The sequence below is a fragment of the Geotrypetes seraphini genome, chromosome 9, assembly GCF_902459505.1.
Source record: "Geotrypetes seraphini chromosome 9, aGeoSer1.1, whole genome shotgun sequence".
In the NCBI taxonomy this organism is placed as follows: Eukaryota; Metazoa; Chordata; class Amphibia; order Gymnophiona; family Dermophiidae; genus Geotrypetes; species Geotrypetes seraphini.
In genome coordinates this window covers 30226833-30248348 of record NC_047092.1, presented here as the reverse complement: position 1 = coordinate 30248348, position 21516 = coordinate 30226833, and the positions used below count along the sequence as shown (strand labels likewise).

Below are 21516 nucleotides of genomic sequence, written 5' to 3'. Positions count from 1 at the left end.
GCTAGGCTAAAAGATGCTGGGAACAAATATGTGGAGAGTGATGAGGAGAAAGCAAATGTGCTAAACAAATACTTCTGTTCTGTGTTCACAGAAGAAAATCCTGGAGAAGGACCGAGATTGTCCGGCAAAGTTACACGAGAAAATGGAGTAGATTCTGCGCCGTTCACGGAGGAGGGTGTTTATGAGCAACTTGAAAAACTGAAGGTGGACAAAGCGATGGGACCAGACGGGATCCATCCCAGGATACTAAGGGAACTCAGAGAGGTTCTGGCGAGTCCTATTAAAGACTTGTTCAACAAATCTCTGGAGACGGGAGTGATTCCTGGGGATTGGAGGAGAGCGGATGTGGTCCCTATTCATAAAAGTGGTCACAGGGATGAAGCAGGAAACTACAGGCCGGTGAGCCTCACTTCAGTTGTTGGAAAAATAATGGAAGTGTTGCTGAAAGAAAGGATAGTGTATTTCCTTGAATCTAATGGGTTACAGGATCCGAGGCAACATGGCTTTACAAAAGGTAAATCGTGCCAAACGAACCTGATTGAATTTTTTGATTGGGTGACCAGAGAGCTGGATCAAGGACATATGCTAGATGTAATTTACTTGGATTTCAGCAAAGCCTTTGATACAGTTCCTCATAGGAGGCTGTTGAACAAACTTGAAGGGCTGAAGTTAGGACCCAAAGTGGTGAACTGGGTCAGAAACTGGCTATCGGACAGACGCCAGAGGGTGGTGGTTAATGGAAGTCGCTCGAAGGAAGGAAAGGTGACTAGTGGAGTCCCTCAGGGTTCGGTGCTGGGGCCAATCCTGTTCAATATGTATGTAAGTGACATTGCTGAAGGGCTAGAAGGAAAAGTGTGCCTTTTTGCAGATGATACCAAGATTTGTAACAGAGTAGACACCGAAGAGGGAGTGGAAAATATGAAAAAGGATCTGCAAAAGTTAGAGGAATGGTCTAATGCCTGGCAACTAAAATTCAATGCAAAGAAATGCAGAGTAATGCATTTGGGGATTAATAATAGGAAGGAACCGTATATGCTGGGAGGAGAGAAGCTGATATGCACGGACGGAGAGAGGGACCTTGGGGTGATAGTGTCCGAAGATCTAAAGGCGAAAAAACAGTGTGATAAGGCAGTGGCTGCTGCCAGAAGGATTCTGGGCTGTATAAAGAGAGGCGTAGTCAGTAGAAGGAAGAAGGTGTTGATGCCCCTGTACAGGTCATTGGTGAGGCCCCACTTGGAGTATTGTGTTCAGTTTTGGAGACCGTATCTGGCGAAAGACGTAAGAAGACTTGAGGCGGTCCAGAGGAGGGCGACGAAAATGATAGGAGGCTTGCGCCAGAAGACGTATGAGGAGAGACTGGAAGACCTGAATATGTATACCCTAGAGGAAAGGAGAGACAGGGGAGATATGATTCAGACGTTCAAATACTTAAAGGGTATTAACGTAGAACAAAATCTTTTCCAGAGAAAGGAAAATGGTAAAACCAGAGGACATAATTTGAGGTTGAGGGGTGGTAGATTCAGGGGCAATGTTAGGAAATTCTACTTTACGGAGAGGGTGGTGGATGCCTGGAATGCGCTCCCGAGAGAGGTGGTGGAGAGTAAAACTGTGACTGAGTTCAAAGAAGCGTGGGATGAACACAGAGGATTTAGAATCAGAAAATAATATTAAATATTGAACTAGGCCAGTAACTGGGCAGACTTGCACGGTCTGTGTCTGTGTATGGCCGTTTGGTGGAGGATGGGCTGGGGAGGGCTTCAATGGCTGGGAGGGTGTAGATGGGCTGGAGTGGGTCTTGACGGAGATTTTGGCAGTTGGAACTCAGGCACAGTACCGGGTAGAGCTTTGGATTCTCGCCCAGAAATAGCTAAGAAGGAAAAAAAAAAAAAAATTTAAATTGAATCAGGTTGGGCAGACTGGATGGACCATTCGGGTCTTTATCTGCCGTCATCTACTATGTTACTATGTTACTATGTTACTATGTGACCTTGATAAGGCCCCGGGTCACCACTTCAGTTTGATTTGGGAGCACTTTTGGATGGACCTAACACCCCAGGCCCGTGATCGTCTATTGAATTTGTGAAGGGGGGTCTCATGCCACATGCTGGATTGTTGGACACTGTTATTAATGATATGCGGGGAAGGGGGGGCTTTGATCTGTGCACATGTAAAAGTCTTTGGATTGCACTGTTTTATGATGTTTTTGGCACTTTATTGAAAATCTTAATAAACATATTAAAACATAAATGTCTCAAAAGCAAATTATATCACTACTTGCAAAGTGAGCCGGCTTGACTGACTGACTAGTCACATGACATTCTATGACATAGAAACATAGAAGATGACAGCAGATAAGGGCCATAGCCCATCAGGTCTGCCCACTCTACTGACCCACCCTCAAGTCTACTATCCTAGGGATCCCACTCCTGGTGACAGGTTCCCTTGGCTTAACCCTCTAAGTGGTCCCACATGGGCATCCCATTTGCTCTTAAATTCTTGCACGCTGTTTGCCTCGATCACCTGCACCGGGAGCTCGTTCCAAGGATCAACCACTCTCTCGGTGAAGAAATATTTCCTGGTGTCGCCATGAAATTTCCCGCCCCTGAGTTTGAGCGGATGCCCTCTTGTGGCTGAGGGTCCTTTGAGAATGAGAATCTCTTCTTCCATCTCCATACGGCCGGTAATATACTTAAATGTCTCGATCATGTCTCCTCTCTCCCTACGTTCATCGAGTGAGTACAGCCGCAAATTTTTCAGCCTTTCCTCGTACGATAGATCCTTGAGCCCCGAGACCATCCTGGTGGCCATCCGTTGCACTGACTCTACTCTCAGCACATCTTTTCGGTTAGTGTGGACTCCAGAATTGCACACAGAATTCCAAATGAGGTCTCACCATGGTTCTGTATAATGGCATACTTCAGGCTTCCGGCTGACGAAACTCCTGCGGATGCAACCTAACAACTGTCCGCAGGAGTTTCGTCAGCCGGAAGCCTGAAGTCATAATGCCATTATACAGAACCATGGTGAGACCTCATTTGGAATACTGTGTGCCTTCTTACCACTTCTCTCGCCCCAACAATTTCTCGCAAAAATATGAAAGTGCGGAAACTTTTTGAAGAACCCTTATAATTGTATTTTCAATTATTCACATGTACTCTTTTCTTCCCATTCATCCACCCGCAGTAAAAGCACATGCTGTTCAGATACTTCTGTGTCCTTGGTCTTGATACCTAATTTTCAAAGGGGAAACTATGCTTGTGCTTATCAGGTACTAGATATTATGCTTTTATAGGGAAATAGTAAGTAATTTTTCTTCCCTTATATTGTTAGTTTAAAAGTCTCCTGAAAAGCTGGCTTTTTAAGGACTGAGTTATTTGAATTCTATATAATCAGGATACTCTTTAGCGGACTAAGGGCTCCTTTTACTAAGGTGCGTTAGGCCATTAACGTGCGGAATAGCACGCGCTGAATTGCCGCGCGCAAGACTTTAACACCAGTATCGAGCCGGCATTAGTTCTAGCCGCGTAGCGCACGGTAATATCCTGCGTGCGCTAAAAATGCTGGCGCACCTTAGTAAAAGGAACCCTAAAAGTGCTGTTAAGTGAAAATTGAGCGGGTAACCTTTTCCCATCCTATTGTTTCATTACCTATGCCCTTTTTGTCGAGTCTTCATAGAATAAAGATACTGAGTACCACCTTGGTCGCCTTTTCTGTTTTCTACTGCAACAGTACTGGAACACCCTCCCTAGTCACCTGATCTGGCCCCCCCCCCATGACTTTTTTCTTTACCAAAAGATAAAAGGAAATATTGAAAGGAAGACATTTTGATGACATCAAGGGTAATGTGACGACAGCTCTGATGGGCATTGCAGAAAAAAAAAAAGAGTTTCAAAAATGCTTTGAAGGGTGGACTAGGGGCTGTCGTCGGTGCATAGCTTCCCAAGGGAAGTCCTTCGAAGGTGACAGTAGTGTTATTTGGTAGGATGAGTTCACAAACTTAATTGTCACTCCTCGTACATCCAGACACTGACTGCAGCAGCAATCTTTGAAAAAAACTGGAAAGTAGGTGAGCCTTCAATTGTGCTATAAACTTTTGGCATGATTGTTCAGTGTGGAGTGAGGTGGGCAAGGTGTTCCAAAGAGTGTGAGTAACAAAGGACGATGCAGATATGATTTATAACTGTGGACCTTGCAGTTAATTTTCAAAAAGAACCTAAGGACTTTGTAGTGAGCTGAGCTACTGCAAATTGAAACAAACAGGAGATTCTACCTTATCAAGGCAGATACTTGAAGAAAACAGAAAAGGCGACCAGGTGGTACTCAATATCTTTATTCTGGGTTAATCTCCACATCATGGATACATTTTTTAGTGATCATTCCAATTGAAGTGTTTGGTGAATGACTCAATCATTATAATTTTATAAGATAGAACAGTCGACATATACTGTACTGATCAAAGCATTAAGACTCCTGAGGCAGGCCTTCGGGCCAAAACACATACGTGTCGAGTCTTCATAGAATAAAGATACTGAGTACCACCTGGTCGCCTTTTCTGTTTTCTACTGCAAATTGCCCCCTATAATTATGGATTTTCAATCTCCAAAGAGGAAATAAAAAGGTCCAGGGCAAGCAAGGCATCTCTCACCTATCATGGATGATGTGCTGGTCTGCATCATACATACAGAACGGCTGATCAATGCTGGTGCACTCCGTCATAAACTCAATTGAGCCGCCTGTGTCGGCTGAAATATCACATATTGCCACAAACCTGGAAAATTAAAAGAAGAAAAAAAATTAAATATCTGCAAGCACAACCATTATTGGAGAGGAGAAGTAGTCTAATGGCTAGTGCAGTGGCATGAGAATCAGGGGAACTGGGTTTGATTCCTACTGCAGCTCCTTGTGACTCTGGGCAAGTCACTTAACCTTTCATTGCCCAGGTACAAAATAAATGCCTGTACATAATATGTATACTACTTTGACTGTAACCACAGATATGGATTGTTATTGTGAATTTCCAGAAAAATTTTTTTAAATGCAAATTGATAAACACATTTGAACATTCCTAAAGGTTATGCAGTAAGGGTAAAAGATGAACAAACAAGCTATAGGTGGTTTCGTCATATTCCCTACTAAAGTAACTTAACACATTTATTTTTGTTGAAGTGTTTTGCTGCTATTCAAAGCTCTTTTCCCTCTATCAGGCCATTGCAAAATCGGTTAAAGGTGATGTCTGAACAAATCTGAACGTTCAATGTCACCATCAGGGTGAGGGATAGGGAAGTAGATTTTGCTAAGGTACTTTATTTAGGTGTATTGGAGAATTTAGAAAGATTGTGCAGTTGGGAAATAGCAAATCGTGTTACTCTATTTGTAGGGGGTGATAAATCAGTGCAAATTTACAAAAGTCCCCTATTCAGAACTGAGGCAAAACATTCAAACTTCTACTCTCCTGTCCAAGTGGCAGAGTGCTGGTCTTTGAAACAAGTCGTAATGCTGCCCTGTGCAACAGGGGAAGCGACGCAGTCCTTTGCGATACACTGCACCTAGGGAGGGGCAATTCCCATCATAGGTAGGCGCCTACCTTTGCCAGAGGCACGATTCTGCACCCGGTGCCATCACCTGATTGACATGCGATTGGCGGCCACTTTTTAAGGCAGCCGCCGACAATGGCGCTGGTTACAGAATGCGGGCCATAATATACAAACCCAAAAGGGAATTAATACGGAGATTCCAGGAAGTACAACAGTCAGACCCTGCAAGACCCCTCCGTCAGTCCCCTTTTTCAAGGAAGAATCACTATGGATTGTCAAAGATAGTGAGGTACATAATGCTGGAGCTATGAAAAAGAAAGCATTGTGTGGACTCCCAAGTGTGCATATCGGGGTGATGGCAAAACTAGCCGGTGGTCATCGATAGACTGAAGCATACAGAGAGGAGCATACAGGAGAATTAGGCAATGGAAACATTCGGGCAAACCTAATGGAAAGCTTTGAATGCCAGAAAAAGGATTTTAAAATTTGATTTGTCGTTCAATCGGGAGTCAATGGTAATCTTTCGGAAGTGGTGAAATATGAGTAAACCTTGCTCACGTGACATATTAGGTGAATAGCACAGTTCCGCATAGTTTGTAATGTGCAAATCAGTGTCTGTGAAATTCCAGCATAAATGATGTTTCAGTAATCCATCTTAGTCATAAACAGAGAAAGAATTAGTGTGTGCAATGTATTTCTATAGAACAGCCCCCTTACTGTATATAGCTGTTGTAAGGTCAAGAAACAGGACCTACACAGTGACAAGGATCAAAGGATACTTGAGTCAAAAATCTATACCAAGATTTATTTATTTATCTATTCAGTGTTCAATACCAGGGCCAAAGTACGGCGCAGAAGAATTGTGTGGAAATGCACCAAATGGACTAATTTTCCAATGAGAATCCACAAAAAAACAACAAAAACACGGGGTGTTGATAAGATTCAAATGCATTAATTAAAATTGTGTTCAAAATATATTGATATTCCATATTATGTTAATATTAATATTATTCACAACTTTATTTAATACTGAATTGTAATTGTATACTTCGTGGCATTTCTTCGAACTTGTTCAGCCTCGATCGACAGTGTTAAGTCAAAATACAGGGCAAATTATCTAATGAAGATTTGAAGTTGCTACTTATAAATAGCATTTCAAAATTCGAACCTCAGTTTAATAAGATTTTTTAAACACAAAAACAGTTCCATCATTCACATAAAATGGTTTTATTATAATTTGTGATGAAAATTTGCTGGTACTGTTTGTGTCATTAACATACGATAATTTAATCTCACATACTCTGAAATTAGTTTATAAAATTTTGTGCTTTCAATAAAACTCGTATCTAGAGTTATCTATCTTTTTTTTTTTTTTTTACTACGGCCCGCTGAAAAGTGCTGAAGTACCCAATGTGGCCCTCATGGCAAAAAAATTGGAGACCCCTGTTCTATACCATTCTCCCAGGGGAGCTCAGAACAGTTTTTCCCTGTCTGTCCCAGTGGGCTCACAATCTATCTAATGTACCTGGGGCAATGGGGAGATTAAGTGACTTACCTAGGGTCACAAGGAGTAGCGTGGGATTTGAACCCATAACCCCAGGGTGCTGAGGCTGTAGCTTTAACCACTGCACCACTCTGGAAATCAAAATGTATTAGATGTGAGTCAAGTAAAGGACAATCAAGCCATTGTGACATCACTGATGAGGTTGGCTCTTATTGGAGGAATGAGGCATTGTGACATCATAGTATCAGCTCTGGTTACCAGAAACTTTTCATACTATTTGTTCAGTTTTCTATACTCCCAGGGGAGCTCAGAACGGTTTACATGAATTTATTCATGTACTCAAACATTTTTCCCCGTCTGTCCCAGCGGGCTCATAATCTACCTAATGTGCCTGGAGGATTAAGTGACTTGCCCAGGATCACAACCTCAGGGTGCTGATGCTGTAGCTTTAACCATACGTTTGAACTGGAGTGATCATGCAGCCAAACAAGAGAAGGTCACCCTCAGAATGGGGCAGGTGTCCTGAAAGCCAACAGGCCAATTGTGTGCATAATTTTAATCATTAGATTCTAACTGGCATTAATGGCCAATTATTGGCCATAATTAGTCTTAATTGGTACTAATTAGCTGTTGTATGCCTAACTGCCAGTACTCACTTTTCTTAAGTTGCGCCTACAAAATCCATTGCTTGCAACTTGCAAGAGAGCATGGACATTGGAGGGGTATCCAGCATTTTCGTGGGTAGGTTATAGAATACTAGCATTTATGCGCCTACCTGCCTACAATTAGGAGCAGCCATTTACGACAGCCATTGAGCTGACACAAATATTCATGGGAACATAGTAACATAGTAGATGACTGTAGATAAAGACCCGAATGGTCCATCCAGTTTGCCCAACCTGATTTAATTAAAAAAATTTTTCTCTTCTTAGCTATTTCTGGGCAAGAATCCAAAGCTTTGCCCAGGTGCTTAGGTTCCAACTACTGAAGTCTCCGTCAAAGGTCACTCCAGTCCATCTACACCCTCCCAGCCCATCATCAACCAAATGGCCATACACAGACACAGATCATGCAAGTCTCCCCAGTACTGGCCTTAGTTCTTCAATATTTACAATTGTTTTCCGATTCTAGATCCTGTGTGTACATCCCATGCTTTTTTGAACTCCGTCACCGTTTTCATCTCCACCACCTCTCTCGGGAGCACATTCCAGGCATCCACCACCCTCTCCGTAAAGAAGAATTTTCTTACATTGCTCTTGAGTCTCCCACCCCTCAGCCTCAAATTATGCCCTCTGGTTTTACCATTTTCCTTTCTCTTCAAAAGATTTTGTTCTACGTTGATACCTTTCAAGTATTTGAACATTTGAATCATATCTCCCCTGTCCCTCCTTTCCTCTAGGGCAGGGATGTCAAAGTCCCTCCTCGAGGGCCGCAATCCAGTTGGGTTTTCAGGATTTCCTCAACGAATATGCAAGAGATCTATTTGCATGCACTGCTTTCATTGAATGCTAATAGATCTCATGCATATTCATTGGGGAAATCCTGAAAACCCTACTGGATTGCGGCCCTCCAGGAGGGACTTTGACACCCCTGCTCTAGGGTATACATATTCAGGGCTTGCAGTCTCTCCTCATACATCTTTTGGTGCAAACCTCCTATCATTTTCGTCGCTCTCCTCTGGACCGCTTCAAGTCTTCTTATGTCCTTCGCCAGATACGGTCTCCAAAACTGAACACAATACTCCAAAAGTGGAATTTTGCTAGTATTCTTAAACAGCAACTGCGCACGCAATCGCCATTAAGGAATTCACGCTTAGGTGCTGGGACAATGTACACTAACTTTAGGTGCTCGATATAGAATTGCCCCCATACTGTGCTATATACAAAGGAGCTCTCTTAATTGGGATGCAATGCTACTCACGAGCTTTATCTCCCTGAAAAAGTGTAAAGAACTTATTCTTGTACTTTTTGGTGGCCATTATTGCCTTTCTGGTTGTCTTTTCTACTGCTACTCTGCCTCTCTACCCAGGGCTCAGGACAGAAAGGAGAAAGCAGATGGTGTTTCAAGGACAAGGCATTTCTCAATAGACAAGGAATACATTTGGAAATGGTCACAACCTTGAGAATACTCCCCCATGAAGTCTGAAGGTGGGTTGTAGGGATAACCTCCCCCCCTCCAATGGAAAATATTTAGCAGCTCCCCTTTAGCTCATTAGAATCCACAGTGGCCCCAGCTTAAAAAAATTCATGAAAACCACAGCCTTAAGAGATCAACTTCCTCAAGGAGCAGAACTTAACATGCAAGTTATAAGCATCTTACTTGTGCGGTAATTCTGGACAACCCTCAGTGGCCAAAGGAGAGGGTTTCAACGGGGCCAACAGCCGCTGGGCATCCTGTCTGTTTAGCAAACGAGGGGTATGGGGGTCCCAGTATATTCCATTTATTAAACAAGTAGTATAAGGCGCAATCTGAAAAGCAGAAAACTTCTTTAGTAATTGAAGCTAGCAGTCTTTTGCTTATTTGTAAATGAGCGACTTTTGAAGCTAGACTGCCCACATCGGTCTCCTTTACCCTGTTGCCATACATTATAGGCATCTGCACCCATATTACCTTTAGACAAGGAAGCAAGGGTAGACCAATAAAAATAAATAGGGGTAAGAACCGATAAAACAAAGTTCAACAGGTTCCATTATTATTTTTTTTTTATTGGTCCACCCTTTTGGTATTCCCTTCATGTGGGACCTTTCTCCTTTTTTGGTTTTCTTCCTATATTCCCTTTAACCAAACTACAATATTCTACCATAAACAATACAGAAATGTTCCATCACTACAGAAACTGAAGAGGGCCATTTTCAAAAGCAATTTACCCTAGTAAAAACAGTCCTCTCAAACATAGGAGCCAACTTTTCAAACAACTGGGGGTGCTAAACTCAATGGAAACTACCCGTCCCTGGTCAAAGTCAAGAAGTTCGCTCAATATTAAGGGGGGTGGGGTTCAAATACCAATAGAGCAGGCTCCTATGCTCTCAAAAAGGAATATTTTGCAATTAAATGCAATTCAAAAAGTCTACAGAGGGTACCATAACATGCATATTTTCAATCACAGGAAAATCAAAGTTATTCCTGGAAAGGAGGGTACGTTTAGGTTGAGGAAGGAAATCAGCCACATACGTATTTGAAGATATTTTTACCATATTTTGCCCCTTCTCCTACCACCCTCCTTATATCTGTGCACTTTGCATCTGCAAACAACAGATGCAAAGTGCACAGATGCTTTAGCGTGGCTTATTTCGTATGTGATCAACCAACCAAAAAAAATCAGGATGAACAGCCACATCTGAGAACATGTTTTCTACAAACATATTTAATGAGAATTTTTTTTTTTTTTAAAAACCACCAATTTATAAATGCTCCTAACACTGGAACTGCATGAGATCAGTTTTGGAACACTACAACCCATAAAGAAAAGCTTCCAATGTGCCCTACAGTTTAACAAGATTATACAGCAAAGGAAGAATAGCAACAAGGCAAGAACTTCCTAAATTCTTACATCAGTATTAAATCGAGACGTGTAAAGCTCCGGATGCCTGTCATATTCTAGAGGATCATACACCCCATCCGTCTTCCTCACAAGATGGTGATGGCGACTTAAAACTGTAGCATACACTTTCCTTAGGTCTGTAAGAAACAACATTAGGTAAGTCTATTTGAAGAAGGACCCTTGTGTTGGCCCATCATCTAGTTAGACCAGATGCTCATTCTCACCTCCAGTCTTGGAAACTTCCTTCAGCTCATGCGGTTCCACAAACTCACACGGCAGCTCGTTAAACATTTCTTGGGCACCCTATAGATGAGAATAGCCTCATGTTAAAACCAAGGTAGCGTGCATATAGAAGGTAATTTTATAACAAAGCACCTGATTTAAGAGGGCAATTAGGTGGCCATTTATGTAGAAAGATTAGGTTATCATCTCAATAATCTTTTTCTTGTAGATGTGTCTAGTAGTCTTAAACAGTAGGGTTTTGTCCCTGAACCCGCAATTTGCTGCAGAAGGATGTCACACATCTTTCAACTCTGCCTCCTTCCCAGAGGGCTGTTCCATGCTCCCTCAGTCTGTCCCAAAGCAGTGCAAAATACTCTTAAAGGGAGAAAGAAGAAGGAGGAGGGGTACGGGGAATATCCCCAACAGTCCAATTCTGTTCTGCTCTGTAACAAGTATAACAAGCAAGTGTGGGGTTTTACTAAACTGCAGAAGAGCTTCTTACCGCAGGCCAGTAAGGTAAATGCTTCGACGCTCATAGGAATAGAATGAGCATCGAAGCATTTACATCACCAGCCTGCAGTGAGAAGCTCTTCCATGGTTTAGTAAAAAGAGCCCAAAGTTAAAGATCTAAACAGAAATGGTGTGCAACCACAATCAGAAATTGAGACTCCATTCTGTTTCTGGGTGCAACCAGCACCAACATTCTTCTTACGCACAGCCATTTATCAGGCAAAAATACCTGGGGGGGGGGGGGGTTTAAGCTGAGTGGCAGAAGCATTTTCCAGTCTCAACACACATCTAACTCAGACAGAAAGCAGGCTCAAAACAATAATAGAGTGGGGCCTCAGGACTACTAGGCACATCTACAAGAAAGATCATCAAAGTAAGAACCTAATCTTTCTTGCTAGTGCAATGTGTCTAGTAGTCCTGAATGGTAAGGAAGTACCAAAGCAGTCCCCTTAATCTAGGACAGAACCCGTATGTCTGCCTTCAGTACGCAGGACCTAAAGGCAGCATCCTTTCTGGCTGCTACGTCCACTTTATAAAACATGGTGAAAGTTTGAAGAGTGGACCATGTGGCTGCCCTACAAATCTCCTCGGGCAAGACTGCCCAACACTCCACCTATGAAGAAGCTATACTTCTAGTATAACATGTTCGCACCAAAATCAGTGGCTGTTTACCAGTCAATATATGCCAAGATTGCTAGTTTGATCCATCTGGAATTAGAGGCTTTAGACACCATCTTACCATACTTGGCCTTCTAGTGAGCACAAAAAGGTAATACAAGACCCAAAAGTCATCAGTCACCTCCAGATTACGGAGAAAAGCTCTCCGAATGTCCAGTTTCATCGCCTGATCCTTTTTCTTTGACCCCATGGAAGGAAACATGGATAATAAGACTTCTTGGTTGGCATGGAAGGCCGAAACAACCTTTGGCAAAAATGACAAAACTGTACATAAAGAAAGCCCTGCTTCCATAATCTTGTGGAAAGACTCCATACATGAGAGAGCCTGCAACTCCAAGACTCTTCTTGCAGACGTAATAGCTATCAGAAACATCGTCTGGACCATGAGGTCCAGAAGAGAAGCCTCTTACTGAGTCATTTAAGGACCAAATTGAGACTCCATGATGGGAAGGGCAATCGAAGAGCCCCCTTTAAGAATCTTGCTACATCTGGATGTGAAAGACCTTGTACCCAAAAGCTCTAATTCAACAAAGTAAATGCCAGGCCTTTCTCAAGGCCTGCCTGTAAGAATGTGAGAATCTCCAAAATTGGAGCTTTCAAGGCACACCAGTGCTGAAACTGTTTCCAGGCCTTAGCACAGGTTGCGACGGTTGAAGGCTTTATAGCTTTAAGGAGAGCAGCTATGACCACCTCTAAGTAACCTTTCCTCTCTAGGGCTGCCTGCTCAAGAGCCATGCCATAAGCCCATAATATTCCAGATTTTCTATGGGTACTAGGCCCCGAGTCAACAGATCCATGCTGACTGGCAACCTGAGACTCTTGTCCCTTTGCAGCCGAACCACGTTTGTGTACCAAGGTACAGTCAGGAGCCACAAGAACCATCAGGCCCGTGACTCACAATCCTGAGAATGACCCGCCCTATCATGGGACACGGGGGAAATGCATACAAGAGCCCTGTCCTCAGCCAAGATTGAACTAATGCATCCCAACTCTGCACTCCCAGGCTCAAATCTTCAGCTGTAGAAGAGATCCACTTTTTTGTTCGCTGCTGAGTCCATGAGGTCCATCCGCAGGCAATCCCACTGTCGAGCAATACAGTCGAACACCTCCGGGTCCAGCATCTGCCAGCTGAAGAAATAGGCTTGAACGTTCTCCACTCCCACTACATGGGCTGCAGATATCGCCTGCAGATAAAGCCTCCACCCATCGAAACAGGAGATAAGCCTCTAACCCTAACGAAGCTCTCTTGGTGCCCCCCCCCCCATCAGCTGACATAAACCACTGCTGTAGGGTTGTCCTAAAGATTCCGACCACCTTCCCTTCCAAGGAAGCTGCCATCATCTACAACATCAGCCGAATAGCTCACAGCTTCAGGCGATTGATGGACCATTTTCTCTGAGGGGGAGACCAGCAGTCCTTCACCAGATGCTTGCTGCAATGACCGCTCCAGCTGTAAAGGCTGGCGTCTGTCATTAGGATGACCCAGGAGTCTATGCGGAGTAGCATGCCCTTTGAGAGAGAGACTGGCTGAAGCCACCTTCACAAACTGCTTCTCGCCTCTGCCTGTCACAGAAGTGACTGCTGGAGCGAGTCTGACTGAGACAGCCATTGGAAGAGTCCTGCAGGGGACGAAAATGAGCCTTCACCCATGGTGCCAGCTCTATGGTCGCTGCCACTGACCTCATAACCTGGAGGCAATGCCATGCAGTATGTTCCAGCCTTGCCAGCAGCTCAGTTATTTGCTGCTGGAGCTTCTGTTTGTGCAAATCTGGTAGAAAAACACGGCCCACTGTCGTGTCGAACCAAACTCCCATGTACTCCAGTCATTGGTCTGGAGCCACACAACTCTTCTTGAACTTGACTATCCAGCCCAGATCCTCCAAAAGATGGACCACTTGCATCACCACCTGTTCTCTTTCCTCTTTGGTTGGGGCTCGAATAAGTCAGTCATCCAAGTATGGGCGCACCTGGATCCCCGTCTTGCAGAGATGAGTGACCGCCACTACCATCACCTTGTAAAGGTGTGTGGCGCCATGGCTAATTCAAACAGCACTGCAGAAAACTGGAAATGTTGCTCGAAGACATGAAATCTTAAGTACTTCCTGTGGGCTGGAAAGATGGGAATATGAAGGTAGACTTCCATCAAATCCAAGGAGGCTACAAATTTCCCCGGTGCCACCGCCACAATGACCGACTGAATGGTCTTCCATGTAGAAACAAGGCACTTTCAAGCACTGCATTGACTGATTTCAGATCCAGTATTCATTTCCAATTGTCTGAGCCTTTCTTGGGCACTATAAAGTAAATTGAGTATCTACCCAAGCCCGATTCTTTGTCCGGTACGGGCTCTATGGCACAAATATCCAAGAGCCTCATACTCTGCTCAACTTTTCTGGTTGGCCAGCCGGCAAATCTCTAAAAAGATCAGAGAGAAGGTGAGAGAACTTGATCTTGTTTTTTTTTGTTTTTTTTTTTATTATTTATTTATAATTTTATACATTATTCCCAAGCATAAACATCTTGTACAGTAAGATTGTTTTAAATATACATAAAGAAAAAGAAAACAAATTACAATATGATATAGAAGATATTAAATATCATAACATCTTCTCCTTATAAAGACAATCTCTAGTCCACAATAATTGGATCCTAGACTTCAATAGGGTGGATTAAAACAAAAAGATCATAAGATTAATCTTATACTTAAGAAAATCTAAATGGATGAAATCGCGGGGAGCTAATCATGTATTTCTGTTGTTACTTCTATTTTTTCACCTTTCTCAAGACGTTTCAATGCCACAAATTTGGTTAGGTGTGTCGGATCAAAGAAAACATATTTATCAGAACCATAATGAACAATACATTTGCAAGGAAATCTAAGGAAAAATTTCCCTCCCACTGAAATTACACCAGATTTTAATAACAAAAACTGCTTTCTTCGTTTTTGAGTCTCTTTGGTAACATCAGAGAAAATTTGTACTTTCTGACCCAGGAACTCTTTAGTTCTATTTTTAAAGAACATTTTCATAATCCAGTTCTTGTCTGGCATCAATACAACTGTTACCAGTAATGTCGCAGGTTTAACTAATTCTTTCATTGAACTTTCCAATAATGTAGTAATGTCCAATTTTGATTCCTGTTGTCCCTCGTTGATCAATTGCTGATCCAATTTTCTATCAGGCAGGTAAAATACTTGTGTAAATGGTGGAATTAATTCTTCTGAAACTGAGAAAATCTCCAAGAAGTATTTTTTAACATTTCCCTAGAGAACTTGATCTTGTAACCCTCTCGAATGATCTCTAGAACCCAGAAATCCAAGCATATTTGCTCCTGGAACTCCATATACTCCAACAGCCTTCCCCTTATCTGGCGAGGCATGGCCACTGACCTGACGTCATTGTGTTTTCTTGAGGCTGTGGCCGAGCAAGATCCAGAGACTTTGTAATCACCAGATCCCACTAGATCGCTGTCTAAACCCCTAAAAAAGGTCTCTGGGGGGCAGAACCACCTGAATATGAGTGAAATCTTCGAGAGCCTTGAAAACTCCCTCACCAAGATCTTCGAGTAGCAAGAGATCTACTATCCAGTAAGGTTTTTGGACAACGATCATGCACACTAGCCATAAGGTCATTGAGGCCCTTACCAAAAAGCATCTGTCCTTTGAAAGGCTGAATCTCCTGCCCACTGCCTGATCCAGAACATTCGGCAGGTGGAGATAGAAAAGGCAGAAACTTTGCTCAAGACCCTAATAATGTCTTAAAGAGTATCCACCACATAATTCACTCACGATAAAACCAGTTAGGAGGATGGATAAACCAAGTATGGCAAGCACGCGCTATGAATAAAATCACCGCCGCAGCTTTAAGCCCAAGGGCTAATACTTCAAACTGCCTCTTAAGGACCACATCCAAATGTGTCCTTTAACTCACAACTTCTTGTGTTGAACTTGGATTCTGTGTTTTTCTGTATTCCTCTCTTGGTTCCCCTTTTAAAGGGTTCGGTGTGGGTGGGGGCATGAGGGACGGGACTCACAAATTGGACAGCAGACTATTTGATGGTTTCTACAGCTTCTATTACCTATTATGCTCCACATTTGCTACTTGGTTTCTCTTGGTCTGATACTATTGTAATCCGTGTTCAAGTTGTTCTACTCCGGTGGGGATCGGGAGGGGTTGTGGGTAGAGGTCGTCTATCCATTGTTATGTACAGCATGTTTGCTGACTCTGTATTGTGACTGGTTGTTGTTTTACAAAAAATTTTCAATAAACAGATTTATATAACATCACATCCTCTTCACTGGGTAATGAGGTCTGCTTGGTAACTTGGGCTACCAGCGAATTCACCTTAGGTTGATCAGAACAGACTGGTTACGTTAGGGGGCTGCACAGCTACTTGTACTACAGCCAAAATTTGTCTCAGTCTCCACCTGCTGGTCATGGTGAGCTATTACCCATCAATGAACTGTGCCAGTCTGGAGAGAAGCTAAAACATGAGTGCATTTAGAGCTGTTGCTGCCAGCCATAACAAATGTGGAGAGGCATGGGTGGCAGGAAAGTGGGAGATGCCAGAATGCAGGAGGGAGGGAAAGAAAAGGGAATAGAGAGATTCCAGACCACAGAGGAAGGGAGCCATGTATGACAGAATATTTTGGTAGGGCTTGGGTCAGGGCCCTAGTCTGACATCTATGATAGAGAAACGTATTACTGTCCCCCTCTCCCCCCATCCATCCCCCGCTTCAGTCTCTCAGGCTACCTATTTCCCTTCTGTTTTACACACAATGTTTCACTGCTGGAGTTAAGGTAGAACAGAGAGGGGTGAAAATATGCAAAATAAACTGGTAAGACAGAAACCCAGAATGTTTTGTATATCTGCAAGGAACATTAGTATTACCAGTTCAACTTGAAATGAGAAACATGATGTGCCCCCAGTATGAAGGGATCAGCGATTTTAGGGGAATTCTTCAAGTCTAATTTAATTCTCCAAAGCTCTTAATTTTATGAAGTATCTGATAAAAAAAAGAAATAACAGGTTTTCTGCAAATTAGAATTGAAGCTACATATAGTGATTCTCACCTTAGAGACATTGCCGGTTCCGGTGAACACGAAGGTGAGAGGCCCGATAGACTTTGGCATCAGACCCAGAGAAATCTCATAACCAGCATCTCGCACTGCCTGGACAGCCTGGCTGCTGTTTCTGTAGTTATGTGACATTCCGATGTGCTGGAAGCAGACACAGAACTTTTGTAAGAGCTGTAAAGAAAGTGGCTGCCAATCATTTTAACGCTGTTTTCTAGGTTCTTACCATAAAGGGCGTATGATGCCCTAGTGCAAGAAATCGTAATCCCAGGCCGTGCAAAATGTTGATCATTCCTATCTCAAAAAGGCACAAAATGTTTAGCATTAAGAACATAAAAGTGTATTAAAGATGTCTCCGAATATATACTGTAATACACACACACAAACACAACACATGTGCAAATGCCTAGATGCACAAAGAAATCCAATTAGGCCACTTGAGTGAAAAATGTTAGCTAAGGGGGAATAGAACACAATCCCAATGGGTATGAGAGGATGGCGTTCAAATTTTATGACAACTGATGCTGATGTGATCCCCCACCTCTCCCCACCAGTAGGATTTCCTTGCCCTTAGTCCCTTCCCACCAGTATGACACTTGTCCTTGCCCACCCTCCAAGAATAAGTAACCAAATTATACTACCATATTTCCCCACATATAGGCCGCCCCCCTGTATAGGCCACAAAAAAGGCCTAGACGAGTTTAAAAAACTGGGACATAAGCCGGCCCCATTTTTGTAGCCGTGGCTTACCTACCAGTAACTTGCCAGCCTATACTACATTTAAAAATCATCCCCCCTCCACCCTCCCTCCCTCACCGGTGGTGGCCTCATCGAATCACGCTGCCAGCGTTAAAGAGCAGGAGCCATGTTTGCAGCTGCAGGCCAACGGCAAAGCGATACAGGACCCAGCACGCGCCCGGCCTGCAGCCGGAAACATGGTTCCTGTTCTTCAACGCTGGCGACAGTAGGGTGCCAACCACCGCCTAACTTACAGCACCATTTTTAGAAATCGAGGCCTTTGAGCCTTTCATGTCCATACATCTCCTACACAAGGCAGTATTTACTGCTGGATAAGTTCAAGGGGGGGAAGAGAGGAGTACAAAGTAGAGGAACATCTCCCCCAATGCTTGGAGACTCAGCTATCAGGACCCCTCTTCATCAATTCTTTTCTGGCGTCTAACACAGCACATTACCTGCAACACCAGCCCACTGTCCAAAGGCTACAACTCTGAGGCCCTTATGATCCACCATTTTTTCATAATCGATCAGTCTGATTTCCTAAAGAAAACGAAACAACTTTATAATAAGCATGATAGGAGTGAAAAAACCACAGATTTTTTTTGAATTTTAGAAGTGGCATTTTAATAAACTTGGATGTAGGTATCAAGGATAAAACATGATCTCTGAACGTATCAAATTCTATATTGCTCGAAAAGGGCAAAGGTGACAATTGTACAGTTATTGCAGACCTGCTTAAGAATCTCATCCAGGAGGGACATGTTTGCTTCTTGGGCTTTGATAGTATGCGAGAAGAATGCATAAGTCTTTTTTGGTATCAGTTTGTCCTCCGGAGGTCTCTTAACTCCCACGATCAGAGAAGCCTGAGAAATGTCCTCCTGTATAACACCGCCGGCTTTGATGTAGTCCTACAAAATCACCAGTACATAGAAAAGATTATGAAAAACCTAAAGTCTGTTTCACTGCTTGATTTCCACAGCACCCATGTGAGGTTTTTTGTTTGTATTTTTTTGGGGGAGGGGAGCAAGTTTGCAACTTTTTCAAAACCATAAAACAGCCAGATGCAAGTACAAAAAGCCTTTTTAACGCATGATAGATAGAAAATGACAGGATTTGTTTTCCTTCCACAGTAACAAAGGTCTTTCTGCCTTCATGAACTCTATATCTGTTCTCTCGGGACACTGCAAATGTCAATAGGCTCACATCTGCTGTCTGGAGAGCTACCTAATTCATTTTAAAAACTGGCAAACCCTTACGAAACAGGAATTCAGTAATAGCCAAATTCACGTTTAGAACTTTATTTTGTAAATACGGCTTTAAATAAAATGGCACTAAATTCGTATTAAAAGGAAAAAAAAAAGTATGTCCTCATGGTTGAGGTTATAAAAATATATAATACAAAAAAGAGATAGCTACAGAGAAGATAGATGTCACCAGAAAACAAAAAGCAAAAATGCCGATCCTGTCTTACTGCACCGTCACTGCTAGATTGAAAAAAGAATGAGATTGGGTGTACATCAGAGTAGAGAGTTGCACGGGGACAGAAATCCCACCCATCCCTGCCCGGACCCGCCAGGATCCTCTTCGTCCCCACCAGGATCATCTCCATCCCCACCCGTCCCCGCCAGGATCCTCTCCATCCCCACCCGGATCCTCTCCGTCCCCACCCATCCCCGCAAGGAATTACCTCCATCCCCATCAGTCCCCATAAAAAGCAGCAATTACTTCCGACAGGATCATCAATTCCACAGTTTCTTTTGTGTTTGCGCTGCTGTTTTCCTTGTGGAATCTCTTTGGTGGAACCCTTTATTTGTTTTATGTTCAAGTAATTAACTTATAAACCCCCTCTTTTACTAAGGCTGACGTGTCCATTATATTATATGGACGAACCCAGCTTCCAACGCCTTTCATCCCCGTGGGAGTCCCGTTGGCTAGAGGGGGGTCCCAGTGGGAGTCCCTTGGGTTAGGGGGGGGATTCCTGCGGGACCCGCGGGATTTCCGCGATCCCCGTTCCCGTGCAGACCTCTACCTCAGAGTTAAACAACAAGGAGCAGGAAAAGAACTGCAGAGCCGATGGACTTGATGCAGGTGCTTTATTCAGTCAATAAAACGTTGCATGATAATAATCCACCTTTGCTCTACAGTAATGTCTCACATACTTTCCGGCCTGCGGCACACAAAATCCAGTGCCCCGGCCAGAAGGCACCCAGAAGTGTGCGGACGTCACGCGCATGTGCGACATCGTTGCGTCGGCATCCACGCATGTGCGGAGGCCCATCTGGCTGCGACCCGCTTCGGTGAAGGGATCCAGGAGATGCAGGGAGAGAGGAAGAGACGCCGGCCAGGAAGAGAGTCATCTGCGCTGGCTGCCTTGCTACAGGACATATCTCTTGCCGCGAGAGGCAGTCAGCCGGCGTGGATGACTCGCTTAGTAACTTGATAAGCGACAGAATCAAATTTTAATAAAAACCTGAAACCTGAACCCAGTGTGTTGCGGCACACCTGAAACCTCAGGAGGCACACAGTTTGCGATACACTGCTCTAGAGAAACGAGGACCCAACACAGTCCGTGTTTCGATTAAAACGTCTTCCTCAGGGGTCCAAGGTTTTCTTTTTAGAAAGAACAAAGCGGAGCGCAACAAGCATGCAAAAGAACCTAGTGCCTGTTTTTGGGGGGGGTAATTGACAAATTTTATTGAAAATAGAAAGCCAACAGCAAATTACATAACAACATTATAAGAACACAAGAACATAAGATTTGCTGCTGCTAGGTCAGACCAGTGGTCCATCGTGCCCATCAGTCCACTCACGCAGCGGCCCTTAGGTCAAAGGCCAGTGCCCTATTTGAGTCTAGCCTTACCTGAATATGTTCTGTTCCAGCAGGAACTTATCCAACCTTTTCTTGAATCCCTGAAGGGTGCTTTCCCCTCTGGAAAAGCATTCCCAATCTCTACCACTCTCTGGGTGAAGAACTTCCTTACATTTGTACAGAATCTATTCCCTTTTAATTTTAGAGAGTGCCCTCTCGTTCTCTCCACCTTGGAGAGGGTGAACAATCTCTCTTTCTCTACTAAGTCAATTCCCTTCAATATCTTGAACGTTTCGATCATGTCCCCTCTCAGTCTCCTCTTCTTAAGGGAGAAGAGGCCCAGCTTCTCTAGCCTCTCATTGTACGGAAACTCTTCCAGTCCCTTAACCATTTTTGTTGCTCTTCTCTGGACCCTTTCGAGTAGTACTATGTCTTTTTTCATGTACAGCGAAAAGTGTCTCTCGCATACAGCAAGCAATCTAGTGCCTGTTTAGAAAATCACAAAAGGGTTGTCACCGTACGAGACGATTTTCACTATGGTGACAACCCTTTTGTGATTTTCTAAACAGGTACTAGATTCACCTGCACACCTGTTATGCTCCGCTTCTAAAAAGAAAACCATAGGCCCCTGAGGAAGATGTTTTAATCGAAACATGGACTGTGTCGGGTCCCCATTTCTCTAGAGCACAGGTGTCAAACTCAAGGCCCCCGGGCCAAATCTGGCCCGCGGTCTGATGCCCCCAGTTTTACCTTGTGGCCGGCTCCCTCCTCTTCACAGTCGTAATGTGCATAGAGCCGCATGCAGCATCTTCTTGCGCATCCCACACCTCATCCAGAAACATTCCCTCTGACGCTGCGACGTCAGAGAGAAGGCTTCCAGTTCAGGTGCAGGACGCACAAGGAGC

At 43.6% G+C, this 21516-nt stretch overlaps 1 protein-coding gene across 4 annotated transcripts in view; it reads right to left on the bottom strand.

The window, feature by feature from the left end:
- Window positions 1-21516, bottom strand: part of AASS (aminoadipate-semialdehyde synthase) — a 112701-nt gene that overhangs the window by 78270 nt on the left and 12915 nt on the right. For all 4 annotated transcript variants that reach the window (XM_033959459.1, XM_033959458.1, XM_033959461.1 and 1 more), the window contains 8 exons: window positions 18534-18710; window positions 18258-18342; window positions 17291-17358; window positions 17062-17208; window positions 10804-10882; window positions 10589-10716; window positions 9358-9506; window positions 4646-4768 (listed from right to left, as the gene is read on the bottom strand). In XM_033959459.1, coding sequence (XP_033815350.1) covers window positions 4646-4768; window positions 9358-9506; window positions 10589-10716; window positions 10804-10882; window positions 17062-17208; window positions 17291-17358; window positions 18258-18342; window positions 18534-18710 — 956 coding nt within the window. The remainder of the gene's footprint in view (window positions 1-4645; window positions 4769-9357; window positions 9507-10588; window positions 10717-10803; window positions 10883-17061; window positions 17209-17290; window positions 17359-18257; window positions 18343-18533; window positions 18711-21516) is intronic.